Consider the following 17,030-nt stretch of genomic DNA (forward strand, 5'->3'; position numbering starts at 1 on the left):
GAATTCAGAACTTTTCGTCCTGTAAAACTGAAACTCTATGCCCATTAAACAATAGCCCCTTTCCCCCTTCCCTTAGCCTTGGCAACCACCAGTCTACGTTATCTTTCTATGAATTTGACATTCTACATACCTCTTGTAAGTGGTAGAAAACAGCGACACTGAGAATGCCGTCCAGCTGCCTTCTCTGTGAAGCATTAAGCATCAAGCGGAGTTTTGCATCTTTTCCCTGTGAAAATCTCAAGCAGAAACAACTTTGGCCAGAAACGTGGAACTCTTTCTTTAGCATAATTTTAGGGAAAAAAGTTTCTTCCTCTTGGCCCTCCTAAGAGAGTGAAAGAAGAGGTTGCGTAGCCTTGTTCTCCCACTGCTGAGTTGCTGGGGCGGCTGCAGCTGGCCTCGCTGTGTGACTGGTGAGAAAGTAGCCGGGGACGCTCTCATGCAGCTTTTTGGGGGAAATGGTAGGAGCAGGATCAGGTCACTCTCAGCAAAGCTAGATGCATCTATTTTGTGCAAGAGATTTGTCTTAGCATCACTCAGGCAAACAATTGTTTTTCTTTGTATATGACATTGTAGGATCCTGGGTTGGTATTTGACTAGTGGACTCTTTGGGGATCCCATTTAAATACAGCTTAGAAATGGGCAACTAGGAGCTGGCCCGGTGGTGCAGCGGTTAAGTGTGCACATGCCAATTCAGCGGCCCAGGGTTCGCCGGTTCGGATCCGAGGTATGGACATGGCACCGCTTGGCACGCCATGCTGTGGTAGGTGTCCCACATATAAAGTAGAGGAAGATGGGCCTGGATGTTAGCTCAGGACCAGTCGTCCTCAGCAAAAAGAGGAGGATTGGCAGCAGTTAGCTCAAGGCTAATCTTCCTCAAAAAAAAAAGAAAAAAGAAATGGGCAACTGAAATGGTCCATAAATCTAAAGCCTTAGACCAGAACTACAACTCAAGATACTCTCTCTTGCACAGAGCACCAGCCTCCCTACATCATTGCAGTGTTGCCTCGATATGTGGAGATCCGAACATTTGAGCCGAGGCTCCTGGTCCAGAGCATTGAATTGCAAAGGCCCCGTTTCATTACCTCGGGAGGGTAAGGAAGTTCTTTCTTTACTGTAGCTGCTGTATTATTCCAAAGCTTTGAAGTTATCTATGTCGTCACAAAGCCTGTGGTGTTTTTGCTGATAGTCTTACTCCTGCTTCCAGATCAAACATTATCTATGTGGCCAGCAATCATTTTGTCTGGAGACTCATTCCTGTCCCTATGGCAACCCAAATCCAACAGCTTCTCCAGGACAAGCAGTTTGAATTGGCTCTACAGCTCGCAGTAAGTCTTGTTTCTGAGATCTGGGTGTGAGTCTGCCTTCCTCATTGTCCTCCAAAGCAGGCGATTTGGGTTTAAATGTTCATGTTTAGTTAGGACTGGTAGAATAAGCACCGAGCTGAAAATCAGGAGGCTTGGGTTCAGGGTCGGACTCTGCCATGAAACATCTGTGTAACTCTAGTTCAGTGATTTCACTTTTTCAGTTTCCTTCTCTGTCAAATGTAGAATGAGTGCCAGTTATAATAGTACCTCATAGAATTAATAGGAGAATAAAATAATTTAATAGATATGGTATGGCCGTGAAAAATTAAAGATGATTACAGACATTAAAGTAACAATCGTAAATGTAAGATTGCAGTCCGATTGATGCAACAACTGGATGGCCTCCCAGAATCTCTTTCAGCAGTAGACTCGTGAGTTTGGATAAGCAGGCCTTCTTTAAGTTTTCTGAAACCACGTCAAGTTGCTGCGTTCACAGGGCTGCACTCTTGTTTCTGGCCATCACTCTCCTTGAATATGTGCATGGCATGGTAGTGACCATGCCCTTGTTCCACTGATGCTCCCATTGCCAACACACTTCTTGAGACTGACTTCCGAGGCTTGTCTTGCCCTTTTAAACATCCAATTGTCATCAGTGGAGAGTGGATTCAATTTTAGGAAACAATCAAAAGTCCTTCTGGGCCTAACCTAGTCATTCAATTGAACAGTGCTGATTTGGTGAAAGAGAAGAGATTTTTATGAGGATAATAGTAGGAAAACTTAATTTCTAAAGTATGTTGTAAATTATTTCTGAAAGGAAAGCATTGGTCACAAATTTTGGAATACATATGTTTATAGTTACATATGGTGGATGCTTTAGAAGAGCAACATTTATTTTGGATTTGTAAGTTCTAGATTTAAAACAAAAATCCAGTCTTAATAGTTAGACATATTCAATATTGCATAAAGATTCTTTCTTTCCTGGGACATTTATTTGCAGCATCTTACTATTCTTTTTTTTCTCCACTCATGGGTTGCCGTATATTATTTTACTTCATTTTCATTTTTAAAATAATGAATACCCATGAACCCACCACCCTACTCTAGAAAAATAACATGTAACCTATCTGTTCCTCCCCATCCCAACCCTCTGCCTCCCCTCCAGACACAGCCATTATCCTCAATGTTGTATTTGTCATGCCCTTAAAAATTTTTTTTTTTAGTCTTTCATATATATGTGTGTGCTTGAATAATGTATTTAGTTTTTTAACTTTATAAAAAGGGTATCATGCAGTATGTAGCTCTTTTAGTATCTATTTTTCTTAACAGGAAGGTTTTGGGTCTTTTCACTGGTCTTCCTGCTGTAGCTGTATGTTTAGTCTTTCGTAGAAAAGATAGAAGTGGGTTTCCATTGATCCTTCTGTTGTCTAGGCTTGTACTTAGTAGGTATTCTGCCCTATGACAAAAGAACATTGGTTGACATCATCTTAGCTCTCGAGGAACCTATATTTTATTTAAATAAATCAAAGAACATAATGTAAAACTTTCAGAGGGCAATTACATGCCAAACTTTGGTATTGACGAAACATGGAGCTAAATGCTAGAGAAGAGACAGTTGCCTGTGGCCTGGAAAGGGCATCCTAAGGTTGGCCCCTTTAAGGATAAGGACCCTTGAAGGTAAGATCAGGAGCAGGATCAAGAAACAGGGAGCGTTGATGAGCCCGAGGAAGTTAAGGAAGTGGAAACAAGTGTGGAAACCAGGATTGCCAGGCTGTTTGGAGCCCCTCCTGATGGGCACAGGCGCGACTTGAACATCTGGGAATAAGCTAGGTGAGGGGACTGCACTAGGTTTGACAGCCTTTAACACCCCAGGGGGAGAGCTCAGACCAGGTGTGGCCACTTGTTGCTGACGGTCGAGACCAGGGTGATGACAAGAGGAAAGGAAGGGAAAACACCAAGAGATGTTTTGAAGGAAGAAATTAAATGTATTGAAGATTGGTTAAAAGGGAGATAAGAGGGAAAAAGGGTTAGAAGGAAGGAACAGATAATAAACAGCTACATTTATTTAGCTTTTACTGTGAATAGAACCTTGCCCAGCTGTGTGAGCTGTGTTAAATGTCTTCCAGTCCTGAGCACACCGTGTTCTCTCTCTGTCATTTTAGAGCCTTGTTTATGTGCTGTCGTCTTTGCTGAAAACACACCCTCCTTCTCCCCTCCCGTCTGCCGCCTGCCCGGCCTCACCCAGCTGACTCCAGCTGGTCCTTTATGTCTCAGTTTACATTCCTCCTGGAATCCTTCCTGGACCCACCGCTCAGACTGAATTGAGCACCTCTCACATGTGCTTCTGTCATCACTCACCTTGGGGTTTTTTTCGTTTTAATTTTTCTGTTTTTAAACTAAACTTTAGACTTTATTCAGGTTTCACCAGTTTTCCCATTAATGTCCTTTCTTCTGATCCAGGTTCAAATCCAGGAATCACACTGTATTTAGTTGTCATGTGCCCTTAGTGTCTTCTGATCTGTGACAGTTTCTTAGTCTTTCCTTATATTTCATGACCTTGACAGTTTGCAGGAGTACTGGTCAGGTATTTTGTAGAAACCCTGTTCAATTTTAATCGCATCGTTATTTATCGGTCTTATGGTTAGACTGTAAGGGCAGTCTGTGAGGCCAGCTGCCCTGTGGCCGTCCTGTACACTTTGGCATATGTCCAGGCTAGGCTATTGTCTGATACCTAGTACATACTGAGTCAATATCTGTTGAGTGATGAGCTCTTACCTAGTCTACCCTCTTATTAGGAAATGAAAGATGATTCTGACAGTGAAAAGCAGCAACAGATCCATCATATCAAGAACTTGTATGCCTTCAACCTCTTCTGCCAGAAGCGTTTTGATGAGTCCATGCAGGTCTTTGCTAAGCTTGGCACAGGTAAAAGTGGGTGTGGCCTCGGGATAAGGAACTGGTGGAGGGAGTGGAAACTGGAAAGGACCGGGAGAAATGATATGAGACTTCTGAGAATGGAGGAAGTTTACGCTCATCTGAATTGATCCTCATACCTAACAGGATCTTGTGGGTGGCCATGGTGGTTCCATATTTACAGTCCTAATCTTATGAGTCTGGTCTCACCCATAAATACAGACTTCCAATTTTCCAGGATGATTGGCCCTTGCCATTAAGTGAAAGGTAACAGAAAGTCATTCAAGTCGACATAGTGTATTCGATTATCTGGTATTTATTGAGTGCTGTTCTAGACGAGAGGCCCTGACCTCAGCTTAGTAGGATTAGATAGTAGGTTGTTTTTGAGAGCCACACAGTGCAATGCCACAAAGCCCTTCCTGTCACAGTGTCCTAAAAACTACACATCAGAGCATCATGGTGAGGGGCAAGTACTCTGGAGTCAGGGTGCCCAACCTCAGGCAAAGTTACTGGACCGCTCTGTGCTTCCATTTTCTCCTCTGCAAAATAGGGCAGATAATAATACTTACCTCATAGTGTTGCAGTGAAGGTTAGATAAAGTGCTTAGAACGGTGGGTGGTACTTAATAAATGCCAAGTCAGTGTTCGCTGTCATTATTGTTATGATTAAATTTTTCATCTCTGTATATTCCATTTTTGCTAATTAGGATCAATGTATATAGACCTGGTTTGACTCTATATCATATTTATCTTCTCTTTTCTCCTCTTCTTTGCTTTGCATTTTTTCCACCTTTCATCAACCTTGACCAGTGATGAACTGTTGTAACTCCATGTGTCACTTAAGGTTCTTGGTTGTCAGCAATGGAGACCAATTTTGGATAATTTAGGCTGATATGGATAAATTAAGCGTAGTTTATTGGACTCTTAGGGGAATGGTAGGTGGAAGGGCCCACAAAATTAGTGGGGAACCAGGCTCAGGAATGCGAGGAACCAAGGGAGCTCTGGAGGACCTCCCAGCAGGAAACAGAAAGCCAGACAGGAATCCCTTTGTAGCCAGAAGAGGCTGGGCAGTCCTCCACTGGCACGGCCACTTCCTTAGCTGTTGCTGCCGCCACCTCCCATGTTCTCGCATCTTTAATAAAAATTGCCCTCTACCAGCTTGTGTTAGCTATCTAATGCTGTGTAACACATCACCCCAAAACTTAGTGGCTTAAAATAACAAATCATCTGTTATGTCTCATGGTATCTGTTGGTCGGAATCTCAGAAGGGCTCAGCTGGGCAGTTCTTGCTTGGGGTCTCTCATGTGGTTGCAGTTGTGTGTTGGCTGGGCTGCCTTCATCTGAAGTCTTGACTGGGCTAGAGGATGCACTTCCAAGGTGGCTTATGCTCCTAGCTGACAAGATGGTCCTTGTTGTGGGCTGGGGACCTCAGTCCTTGTTCAAGTGTGTCTCTCCACAGGGCTGCTTGAACGTCCTCATGCAGAGTGACTAGCTTTTTCCAGAGTGAGCAATCCAAGAGACCTGGGTGGAAATCTCAGTGCCTTTTTATGACAGTCCCTTCTGCCATATTCTGTTGATTTGTAAGGGCCTTCCAAGTTCAAGGCAAGGGAACACAGACCCCACCTCCTTGGTGAAGGAGTATCAACGTTACGTGAAAGAAGCATGTAGGATGAGATATATGTTGGTGTGTGGCACACTGCTTGTCATCCTTGAATCACTTTCTCAAGATCAAGGGGATCTGATTGGCCAGGATTAGGTCATGGTCTCACTTCCTCTGGGATGGAGAAAGAAGTTGTGGCTGCCCTCTGCTCCAGAAGGCAAAGAATTATTCTCCCACCAAGACTACACATAGTGTGGAAGAGGGAGCTCACCAGAAGGAAGTAGGTTGCTGTTAAGAAGGGGCATGAAAGCTGGGCAACCTGAAATCGATAAATATCTACCAACCTTCCCCTGAATGTACTCAGTTGGAGCATTTATTTTCAGTGTGCCACCAGCTCTTTGGGAAGACACTGGAATAATAAACAAGAAGTTCCATAGGTCTACAAAAACTGCTGGTTTTTGATGTTTCTAACTAGCCACTACTTGCACAAAACTGGGCACTTCTGTGGGATTTCCAGGTCTTTTTTTAGGTCTCCCTGTAGGGTTAAGGCTTTCTCTTTAGTTGTGAAAAAGCTTGCCCTGCTCACTTCAAAACTTCAACAAGCTGGGGGAAATTACACACAAACCAACACAACTTTTGCCTCATATGGACATCATTCCCCTGTTACCAACTGCACGTGACCTGATTTGTGTTAAAGAAACTCGAGATGTAGCAGAACAGAGTGTACCCGGGGTCCCAAGTCAGAAGACTGCTTCAGGGCACAGAATTGGAGCAAAAGGAAGTCTTCTGGAGGCATGAGTCTTCTGAGCCACAGGGAGGCCTGGCTACAGAGAACAATATGGTACTACCAGACTATGTCCCCTGGCCCCCCTAGAGCAGGGTGCAGTGGGCCCAGGTTTGTTTCCCTGCAACCCCCTACCCCCCTGCTATGTCCCACAGATAGGCCCCTTGTAAGGGTGTTGTAGTTGTATTCCTTGTGAGCCAGGGAGAAGCCCTGTCTCCTCCCAGTGAGGACGTAGGGCCTGTGAGTGGATGTTAGCAAGTCTGGGAACCACCCTAGACTCGATGTAAAATTTTGTGCATATGTGGGTTTTTCTGGAGAGGGGATCAATACCTTTCATCAAATTCTCTAAGATCCTAAAACTGTTTAAGAACCACTCTTTTAGGGTTATTTCCTTGTGGCAACTTACAACTTGTACCTAAAAGGCTGTGAGGCCGGGTAGAAAGGTGAGCACTATAGGCATTCGCAGGAGGGTTCGATGAGGAGACTCACTGTCTTGAGGCCCTGGGCTTGTGGGGTCCTGGTGGTTGAGTATGATGGTGTGGAATGGCAAGAGTGTGAGAGAGTTCTTGTATTTCTTGAGACTCATATTTAGATCTTGAACTTGAACCTTGAACTGTTGAATTGGTTCAAATACTACTGTATTCATTATTTGCTAATTTATTTTTTCACTCAACAAATGTTTCATCAAGCTCCTACCATGTGCTGAAGACTATTCTAGGTGCCAAGTAGTGGGCTTATATTCTGATGGGGAGAGGGAAGACAAAAAAATAAATAAGCAAAACTATAATATGTTGGGAAGTGATAAGTGCTGAGAGAGATAAAACAGGGAGAAGGGGATAAGGAGTACTGAAGATAGGAGTTAGGATTGCAATTTAAGATAAAATGGTTAGGGAAGGCATCTCTGAGAAGGGGGCGTTTCAGTTACGGACCGAAGGAGGTGATTTAATGAGCCATGCAGATGTCTGCATGGGTGTAGCATTCCCGGCAGATGTGATGAGGTTAGAAGAATGCCTGGTATGTTCAAGGAACAGCTAGATCTGTGCGGCTAGAGCAGAACTGGTCTGTATCGTTTGTTCTGCATAAGGGATGTAATTCCATTGTTAATTACATTTCTATGTTGTACTGGGGACTGATTCAACGCATGGCATAATCCTGTACTCAGAGAACATACTGCCCCACCGGCAAGTCAGATAAGCATTGTCAGTGCCAGCTCTGCCTTCAGCCCTGAGCTTCAGGGATACATAAGACATGTTATATGTCCACAAAAAGCTTGCATGTAAAACCAGTAAGTATTACACTGGGATAAGTGTGACAAAGGTCTCCAGGAGCGTGGAGAAGTGAGTGAGGAGGTCTCCCCAGGAGGAAGGAAGGGAGGGGTGAGCTGGGTCCTGGAGGATGAGAAGGAGAAGTGGAGTGTAAGGAGAGGTGGCGGAATCACGTTTACCTTCCATGTAGATCCTACCCATGTGATGGGCCTGTACCCGGACCTGCTGCCCACAGACTATAGGAAGCAGCTGCAGTACCCTAACCCGCTGCCGGTGCTCTCTGGGGCTGAGCTGGAGAAGGCTCACTTAGCTCTGATTGACTACCTGACACAGGTAAGTATGATGCAGAGAGGTGTGCGAGAGTTCACCTGGGGGCTCCAATACCTGCTTCTCTACGGCGGGGAATCGAGGGCCTTGTATAATACCGTAGGCATTCTGCACATGAACACTCCAGAAGTCTGGGTGGGCACATTTCTTTCTGCTTCATTTCCCTGCTCAATAGTACCATTGAGCTGGTTTCTGCCAAATGTTGATACCAGGAAACACGTTCAATTCCTGGTAAATTCACACTAAGCTATTGGAGCAACTAAAAAGAGTAAATTTTAGTTGATAGAAAAAAGTAAGTTTTTTAAAACAAACTTTTTTGGAGCATACGTTCTTTTGGAAAAAATACCTGCTTTTTGCAGAAAACTTGGAAAATGTGGAAAAATACAAATCACCTATAGTTCTATCACCCAGAGAAATGTAACTAACATTTTAGTGTTTTCCTTCCAGACTTTTATATGTATTTGTGAATTAGTGTTTGTTTTCTTATTTATTGCAAATAGATTTCAAACTATATATTGTTTTATAGTGTACTTTTAAAAAATTTAGGCGTATATTGGGAAAGTCCGTCCTTATCAATAAATATTCTTCTATAACGTGTTTTTTTAGGGTGAATATTTAGATTTTGTTCGGTTTACTGTTAGAGACAGATAAGTGAAATTTTCAAGTCAATACTAAAACTTTTATCTCCGTTGAAGTCTCAACCCCAAACTGCTGTTGCAGAAAGTTACTATTTATTTCCCACGCACCCACTCAGAGTTGGAGAACTTAGTAAATCTTTTCCCCTTAAGTGTTCTGCAGACCTTTATAAGGGGTCCCCTGGGTAGCCCTGAGAAGTATTGCTAGGAAAATTGCAAGCTGGCTTCCTGCTGCCTGCTTCTGGGTGAGTGAGCGTCCCGCAGGTCTGCTCAGGCATGTGTAGCCTTGGCACTTCCTTGGCGCTGGGCTCCAGGGGTACCCAGCTGTGGCCGGCCACCTGCAGAGAGCACATAGATATGCCTGTCTGCACACTGTATGGCCCACATGCCGAGTGAAAAACGTTTCTGGGGCAGACTGTCTCCCAGACCTGTGGCATTAAAGGAGGCCCTCTGTTGCCAATGTCTTAGCTTTAAGACTCCAAGCACACATTCTTCCCTGGCCTTCTCCACTGACGTTGATAGAACACTGATATTCTGCCAGAGAGATGGTAAAGCATATAAGACTGTGGGTATTGCCAGACACAGAATAGTACAAACCAGATGATTCCATTTGTATGAAGTTCTAGAATAGGTAAAAATTAATCTTTAGTGATAGAGATCAAATCAGTGGGGTAGAGGGAGGGTGGGATTCTTTGGGAAGAGCATAAGGGAACTTTCTGGGGTGACAGAAATGTTCTGTTCCTTGATTAGGGTGGTGGTCACATGCATATATATCTCTTGTCAAAATGCATCTCATAGTATACTTTAAAAGGGTATATTTTGCGTCCAGCCCTGAGGCCTAGTGGTTAAGTTTGGTGCACTCTGCTTTGGCAGCCCCAGTTTGGTTCCCGGGCGCTGACCTACGCCAGTCATTGATGGCCGTGCTGTGGCAGTGACCCACATACAAAACAGAAGACTCGCCACAGATGTTAGCTCAGGGCAAATTTTCCTTCAGCAAAAAATAAATAAATAAAAGGGTACATTTTATTGTATGTAACTTACACCTCAATGAAATTGATTAAAAATAATAATAATAAAAGAACGTGAGCTTTGGAATCAGACCCTAATTTGAAACCTGCCTCTGCCACTTATGAGATTTCTAACATCTGCACCTTGGGTTCTTCACTTGTAAAATGGGGATAGTAATACCTGCATTTGTTTTAGGTTTAAAATAGGATAATATATAAAGTGCTTGGCGAAGTGCCTGGTGTGTAGTAAATACCCAGTATATAACTGCGATTGGGGGCCAGCCCCGTGGCCAAGTGGTTAAATTCAGGTGCCCTGCTTTGGTGGCCCAGCGTTTCGCTGGTTCAGATCCTGGGTGCAGACCTAGCTCTGCTCATCAAGCCATGCTAAGGCGGCATCCCACATAGCAGAGCCAGAAGGACCTACAACTAGAATATACAACTATGTACTGTAGGGGGCTTTGGGAAGAAGAAGAGAAAAAAAAAAGATTGGCAACAGATGTTAGCTCAGGTGTTAATCTTGAAAAAATTGTGATTGTATCTGTGGCAGTTTGGCAGTCATCTATTTTGATTCCTGATAAAAATTATATGCAATATGAGATCAGGGTGGATAGGTGTGAGCTGATTTGGAGGTATTTGGAATTACCTGGTAGCTCAAATGATAAAGAAAGATTTAGTTCTAGCCTAGATCCCCCATTTTTGGCCTTTGCAGAAACGAAGCCAACTGGTAAAGAAGCTGAATGACTCTGATCACCAGTCGAGTACCTCCCCGCTCATGGAGGGCACTCCCACCATCAAATCCAAGAAGAAGTTGTTACAAATCATCGACACCACCCTGCTCAAGTGCTACCTCCATGTGAGTTCTCCTAGCTCTTGGGGACCCACAAATCCCTAGTTCCCTGAAACTGGGAAAGTGCCACTTTGAGCTACCTACCACTAGTAACAGTGAAATCTTTGATGATGGGAACCACCTCGTCTTTGTTTGACATCTGTGAGATTCTTGGAATTAAGAGGATAAGGCAAGATGCTGACCCAGAATCTTACAGTGGGCTGGTCTTCTCTGGTAAGATTGGGGTTTGTGCTACAAGGCGAACGGGGACAGTATTTCGTCAAAGAAAATGTTCCCTTCCTCTCTCCTCCACCCAAAAAAAGTTAAAACATGTTGTGTGAAAGGGCTATGCTATAAAAGTAGTCCTGGAAAAGGGTTGTTTGCTTTCTCTTGCTCGTGTTACATCCCTGGCCTTTCATCCTGAAGCAGCCCTGGGCCAGGTAAGGGTGGGCCCCAGGAAGGAGTTTCTGCTGAAGGCCTGTTTCCTCTGCAGACGAACGTGGCCCTGGTGGCCCCCTTACTGCGCCTGGAGAACAATCACTGCCACATCGAAGAGAGCGAGCACGTGCTGAAGAAGGCCCACAAGTACAGTGAACTGATAATACTGTACGAGAAGAAGGGGCTCCACGAGAAAGGTGACCGGGGGAGGGGTGTCTCTGATCTGGGAGGGTCTTGTACGTTGACAGGGGAAACGTACTGAGGTGTGATAAATCTCCCGTGGGGATGCGCCGTCTGGGAGAGGCTCCTGACCTTGTTCCTGGGCTTCGTGGCCAGCTCTGCAGGTGCTGGTGGACCAGTCCAAGAAAGCGAACTCCCCTCTGAAAGGCCATGAGAGGACCGTGCAGTACCTGCAACACCTGGGTAAGTCCAACTTCTGAAAGGGATGGTGTGCAAATGGACCTGATCTCCCACCATTTCTGATTCTGGCTTGTCAGTCCCCTCCCTTCCCCGTGGTCACCCGACTTGATTCCTCCAGTTGGGGTAAAAGTCTTCCAGGTGGGAGCTTGATGGCCGCTTGGTGTGTAGCCAGCCCAGTAGAGCCAAGCAGCCCTGAGTGACTGCTGCTTGGACAGAGCTGTCTTCTCTGGAAAGTAAATCCTGCAGCAACCTGGGCACCTGCCTTCCCAGTCCAATGGGCAGGGTGGGTTTCACTTGCTGACAAGTCTTCCCTTCCCCCTAGGCACCGAAAACCTGCATTTGATTTTTTCCTACTCAGTGTGGGTGCTGAGAGACTTCCCAGAGGATGGCCTAAAGGTTGGTCACGGGAGTCCCTCGCATTTATCTGCTACTAGGGTTGGGCCAGGTTCTACTTAGGACAGCAAGGGATGGAGGGGAGGAAGGATTCACGCACCTTGTCTGGTGCTCAAAAGAGTAGACTGGGAAACCTGAGACCACAGTGGAGTGGAGTGGAAAGAGCCTTGCACAGACGTCAGGAGGCCTGCGACCTAGTCTGTCACACTAACCCCCTGCGGACGCCTTCTTGTACGCCCTTCCCACGTCCCAGGCTCCAAAAGTCTGTCCGCCTGACCCTCCCCTTGCGCGTGTGCGGCAGGCAGCACTGTGGTCAGATGGTTCTGCTGATGGAACTCGGGTTTGTCCCGGCAGATATTTACGGAAGACCTCCCGGAGGTGGAGTCTCTGCCACGAGACCGAGTGCTCGGCTTCCTAGTAGAGAACTTTAAGGGTCTGGCTATTCCTTATCTGGTAAGATATGTTTTGGTCTCAACTAAAAAGCTCTAAACCTGGGATTCAGGACCACATGGTTCACTTACTGGGCGGTTCCGATTGGGCTTTGTGTCCCTTGGGGATCGGTAGAAATGTAAGGAAGAGAGTTACTTCAACGTCCTCTGGAGAAAGAGATCCCAGTAGACCATGCTGCAAGTGTTACTTTTTGATGATGCTTTCTAAATCTAGGTAAATTACAGAGGGATAAAAGAGAGTGACGTTTGACAAAAACATGTCAAAGCCGCATTTGTACAGCCAAACTCAACTGTGACCGCAGGACAAGCAGATCAGTTTTAAGTACCAGGATTCAACTATTTAACCTTGATTATATGGGTTGATAGGAGAATTTGGAGGATTATGGGACAAAATTAATCAAGGAGTTTAGATTGGAAATCAAGAAGATAATTCCTAACATTGCTGTGTTGTACTGTAAAATTTCCCTGTGGTTTTAGAGGAGCTGTCCCTTGGTAATCTTTGCAGCTTAATTAGGGGACAATCTGGATGGGACCTGTTGGGCCTTAAAAATGTGAGGGGGACTGAATGACTGAGTTGGGTCACAGTGTAGAGGGTACCAGGCTGACCTACGTCTCCCGTCAGGAACATGTCATCCACGTTTGGGAGGAGACAGGCTCTCGGTTCCACAACTGCCTGATCCAGCTGTACTGTGAGAAGGTGCAAGGTCTGATGAAGGAGTATCTCCTGTCCTTCCCGGCAGGTACCAGTCCTCATAGAAAGCCAGGTGGCCCTGGGTCTTAGGTGAGCTAGGACCCGAGGGTGCCATGTGTGGGGTAGGGAAGCAGATCTCACCATTCTTCATGGGCCCAGGTGGGCGGGAAGTTCCTCAGAGGAGCCGGGGCAGCTAAGTGACCCAAGACGTGAGGCTCAGGAGCTCTTGTCTGGATGTGGGCATCTCTGAGCGTCACCCCTGGGGGAGGAGGAAGGACATGTCTGCAAGATGATAACTGTGCTGATAAGAAACAGGTTTGGCTACTAGAGTGTTTCTCTATGCAGCTTTTTTTTTTTTTTTTCCCCTAAGCTCAAGCTCTCTTTTGGGGGCCCTTTAGAAACCCTAAACCAAGAAAAGTCCAACTGGAAACCCACCGGGGAGGCCCTTTCTGATCATGGTGGTGACATGTTTTTCTTGATGACCCCACATTGCTGCCTGACAGCATTCTTTCATGTTGAGCTTGGTTTCCCTTAAAGGCAAAACTCCAGTCCCTGCCGGAGAGGAAGAGGGTGAGCTGGGGGAATACCGACGGAAGCTTCTTGTGTTCTTGGAAATTTCCAGCTACTATGATCCAGGCCGGCTCATCTGTGACTTTCCTTTTGATGGTGAGTGTCTGGCATATGACCAGAAGCCACTTCAGCTGAAGGTAATGCAAAACTGATCTTTCCTTTTTCCCAGTCCCCATCCCCCCAAAAAGTTGGGCCTGGGAAAAACCACGTTCCAGGCCAATGCTCCTGTTCTGTCCCCTCTGAAGACTCTTGAACCGTGACTGAGAGGAGTCTCTTTTAGGTGTGAACCACAGGCTAATTGACAGTCAGGTTGAAACATGTTTATTTTCTCAGCAAATGTTCTTGGCCAAGTTCATTGTTTAGCAATATTTGTGAAAAGACACACGTTTGTCTGATGTGTCAACTCTGTGAGAGCCGACAAAGTGTTTGCTGACCTTAGCTGAAGTGCCTGGCACGTTGTGGTGCTTATTATGGTCTTGACTTCTGAATGAGTATCCTTACCCAGTTTATAAATGATCACAGAAAGTACCTCCTAAAATAGCTCCCTCCACCCTTTTTGAAATTTTAGTAATTTTCTCCTTGAAAAACATCCCAAGTAATAAAAATATTTTCTCCCAATTTATTTGCCCCAATACCCATGCCTCTGGTAGCTCAGCTGCTGGCCTTGGGCCTACATGATGGTGGTGAGGGTTTCTGACGTTCCTTTTCCTCACAGGCCTCTTGGAAGAACGTGCTCTCCTGCTGGGCCGCATGGGGAAACACGAGCAAGCTCTCTTCATCTACGTCCACGTCCTGAAGGATACAAGGATGGCTGAGGAGTACGTTGACCCTGCCATCCCACCTCCCAGTGGGTCTAAAAGCAGGCCCCCCAGAGAGAGGAGAGGCCTGGGAGGCTGAGAGACCCATCTCCCCTCCACCCTGCAGCAGAAGCGAGAGTCGCCTCCTGTGCTGGCCCCTGATTTGGGCTCTCATTGGGTGTTCATGCAGGCAGCCTCGATGACCTTCTCTAGACGGCCCCTCTGGTCTCACCGCTTTCTCTCTTGCAGATACTGCCACAAGCATTATGACCAAAACAAAGACGGCAACAAAGATGTAAGTAGTGACCCTGGCCCCAGGGAGCATGTGTGCATTTCACGGTCCCTCTTAGTGTTCCTGACCCCCTCTGGTTTGCACACAGGTGACACTAGTATGAACTGCTAAGATAAGACAGGGTGTGGGGTCAGTGCACTGACTGATTCTGCCTGTGTGTAGTGAGGGGAAGGCAGGGTGACCATACATCCTGCTTGGCTTGGATAGTTCTGGCTTACCTCTGTTGTCATCTGGGGGATTCTTAGTAGCACCCCTGCCCCTTTACTCTCAAAAGAGTCCCAACTTGTGTAATAAATTACACGGTCAGCCTTTTGGGAAGGAACAGCTGACGGTTCTGCTAAGGTGCGCATATGTGCTCTGTCTAGAATGCACATGGATCTGTCAATGCCTGCAGACATTTTTGATTGTCATGACTAGGGGTGTGGGTGCTGGGAGGTACAGGCCAGAGTCACTGCTAAACAGTGCCGAGGACAGCCCCACAGAGAACTGTCCAGCCCACAATGTTGAGTGCTGAGGTTGAGAAACCCTGTGATACTGGCACCGGAAGGAAATGCGGCATCATCGTGGGTGAATCGTCACCTGCCAAGATGTGACAGGGTCTCGGCCTCAAAGCCAAAGGAAACGAGGGATCTTTTTAAGTCATTTCACAGTGTTGGCATTTTGTCAACAGTATAACGCAGACAAATACAAGGCATTTGATTTTTTTCTCTCAGGGAAAACACAATGCTTAGTTTTTGACATCTGCAGTTGCCTTTTTGATTTTACAAAAACCTTTAAAAGGTGAAAAATGATGAGTTGTAAATGCTCCATGACGGCTGTACTATAGACCAACCTCCCTTATCTTTAGGGGTGGTCATGCTGGGGGCTTCTGGGCGGGTCCTGCCAGCCTGACGTGCGTGGCTTGTGCCTGTACGACACAGGTGTATCTGTCCTTGCTGCGGATGTACCTCTCGCCACCCAGCGTACACTGCCTGGGGCCAATCAAGCTGGAACTGCAGGAGCCACAGGCCAACCTCCAGGCTGCCCTTCAGGTCCTCGAGCTGCACCATAGCAAACTGGACACCACCAAGGTCAGGAGCTCTTCTCGGGGACATGGAGGACACTTGCAGGGAGCATTGGATGAGAAGAGGGGGTGGAGAAAGGGACTGGGGTCAGCGAGCTCTGTGGCTTCAGACATCTCAGTCTCACTCCTGTTCCACCTCACCCTGTTCCCATCTCTGTTCCTGTCCCTAGGCCATCAACCTTCTGCCAGCAAACACTCAGATTAACGATATACGCATCTTTCTGGAAAAGGTCTTGGAAGAAAATGCACAAAAGAAACGGTTCAATCAAGTGCTCAAGAACCTTCTCCATGCAGAATTCCTGAGGGTATGAACTTCCCAGCCTTTCGGGTGGGGTTGTCCTGTTTAGTGTGAGACGGCTACCAATATTCCCTGTAGACAAGGCAGAGCTGTATGTTTCTTTAACACTGTTGCTCAGATCCAGTAACCGACTTGACATTTAGTTGAAGTGCCTCCTTTAGAGGACTCTGTGGCCTGAGAGATGAGACACTGCCAGCCTCTGCCTTCTGCTCTACATACTAGACCATGGGACCCTCCCCCAATCTCCCTGCCCCTGCCCAGGTCCAGGAAGAGCGGATTTTACACCAGCAGGTGAAGTGCATCATCACGGAGGAGAAGGTGTGCATGGTGTGTAAGAAGAAGATTGGGAACAGGTGAGCCTCCCCTGGAGCTGCCCAGCGTCAGCTCTGCCGTGGGTCACACTCGGGATGCATTTCTAGCCTTTAGCCAAAGAGGAAAGCACAGCTGCTGACTCTCCTGGCCGCTGGTAGTTCTTGAGCCTCCAGAGGGCAGTCCGTGTTGTCTGTTAGGGCTGGGCTTTGAGAATTTAAAGACTTGGAATGTATGGCGTGGGGCTCTTGACTTTTTGCTCGTAAAGCCCTTCCCCTCTGGCAGCTAGAAATTGTGATGTAGCCGGTGGGTGTGTGGGAGCTGTATGTGGGCAGAAAGTCCTTATCTTTTAAGGATGTGTCTCTGAAGGAGAAGAAAAAGATCTTTCAACCTGCTACCTCACGACTTGAGTACAATCCTGAGCCAGCATCATTCTGTTTTGAAGCATATACTCTAGTCGATCCCCTTTCCTTCGAAGGAGAGTGATTTGTCATTTTTTGTATATGGCTGGAAGAATCCTTACTTTAGAGAGACGTAACTGGCTGTCCTGTGTTAGAATCAGCTGACGCTTGTTCTGACGAGCATCGCCGGCTCTCAGGGAGCAGTGCTGAGCCAGGCTGGCGCACTGCTCCATCTGCTCCGTGCTTCACAGC

The 17,030-nt window shown here is 46.4% G+C and overlaps 1 protein-coding gene across 4 annotated transcripts in view; it reads left to right on the forward strand.

Annotated features, from left to right (window-relative positions):
- VPS39 (VPS39 subunit of HOPS complex) overlaps positions 1 to 17,030 on the forward strand; it is a 41,488-nt gene that overhangs the window by 22,304 nt on the left and 2,154 nt on the right. For all 4 annotated transcript variants that reach the window (XM_014857319.3, XM_070503089.1, XM_070503074.1 and 1 more), the window contains 16 exons: positions 971 to 1,091; positions 1,205 to 1,325; positions 4,097 to 4,226; positions 8,053 to 8,195; positions 10,541 to 10,684; positions 11,151 to 11,292; positions 11,432 to 11,518; positions 11,838 to 11,911; positions 12,263 to 12,361; positions 12,980 to 13,097; positions 13,586 to 13,714; positions 14,334 to 14,436; positions 14,665 to 14,710; positions 15,628 to 15,777; positions 15,941 to 16,075; positions 16,330 to 16,421. In XM_014857319.3, the coding sequence (XP_014712805.1) occupies positions 971 to 1,091; positions 1,205 to 1,325; positions 4,097 to 4,226; positions 8,053 to 8,195; positions 10,541 to 10,684; positions 11,151 to 11,292; positions 11,432 to 11,518; positions 11,838 to 11,911; positions 12,263 to 12,361; positions 12,980 to 13,097; positions 13,586 to 13,714; positions 14,334 to 14,436; positions 14,665 to 14,710; positions 15,628 to 15,777; positions 15,941 to 16,075; positions 16,330 to 16,421 (1,834 nt within the window). The remainder of the gene's footprint in view (positions 1 to 970; positions 1,092 to 1,204; positions 1,326 to 4,096; positions 4,227 to 8,052; positions 8,196 to 10,540; positions 10,685 to 11,150; positions 11,293 to 11,431; positions 11,519 to 11,837; positions 11,912 to 12,262; positions 12,362 to 12,979; positions 13,098 to 13,585; positions 13,715 to 14,333; positions 14,437 to 14,664; positions 14,711 to 15,627; positions 15,778 to 15,940; positions 16,076 to 16,329; positions 16,422 to 17,030) is intronic.

Source organism: Equus asinus, chromosome 2 (assembly GCF_041296235.1).
Source record: "Equus asinus isolate D_3611 breed Donkey chromosome 2, EquAss-T2T_v2, whole genome shotgun sequence".
In the NCBI taxonomy this organism is placed as follows: domain Eukaryota; kingdom Metazoa; phylum Chordata; class Mammalia; order Perissodactyla; family Equidae; genus Equus; species Equus asinus.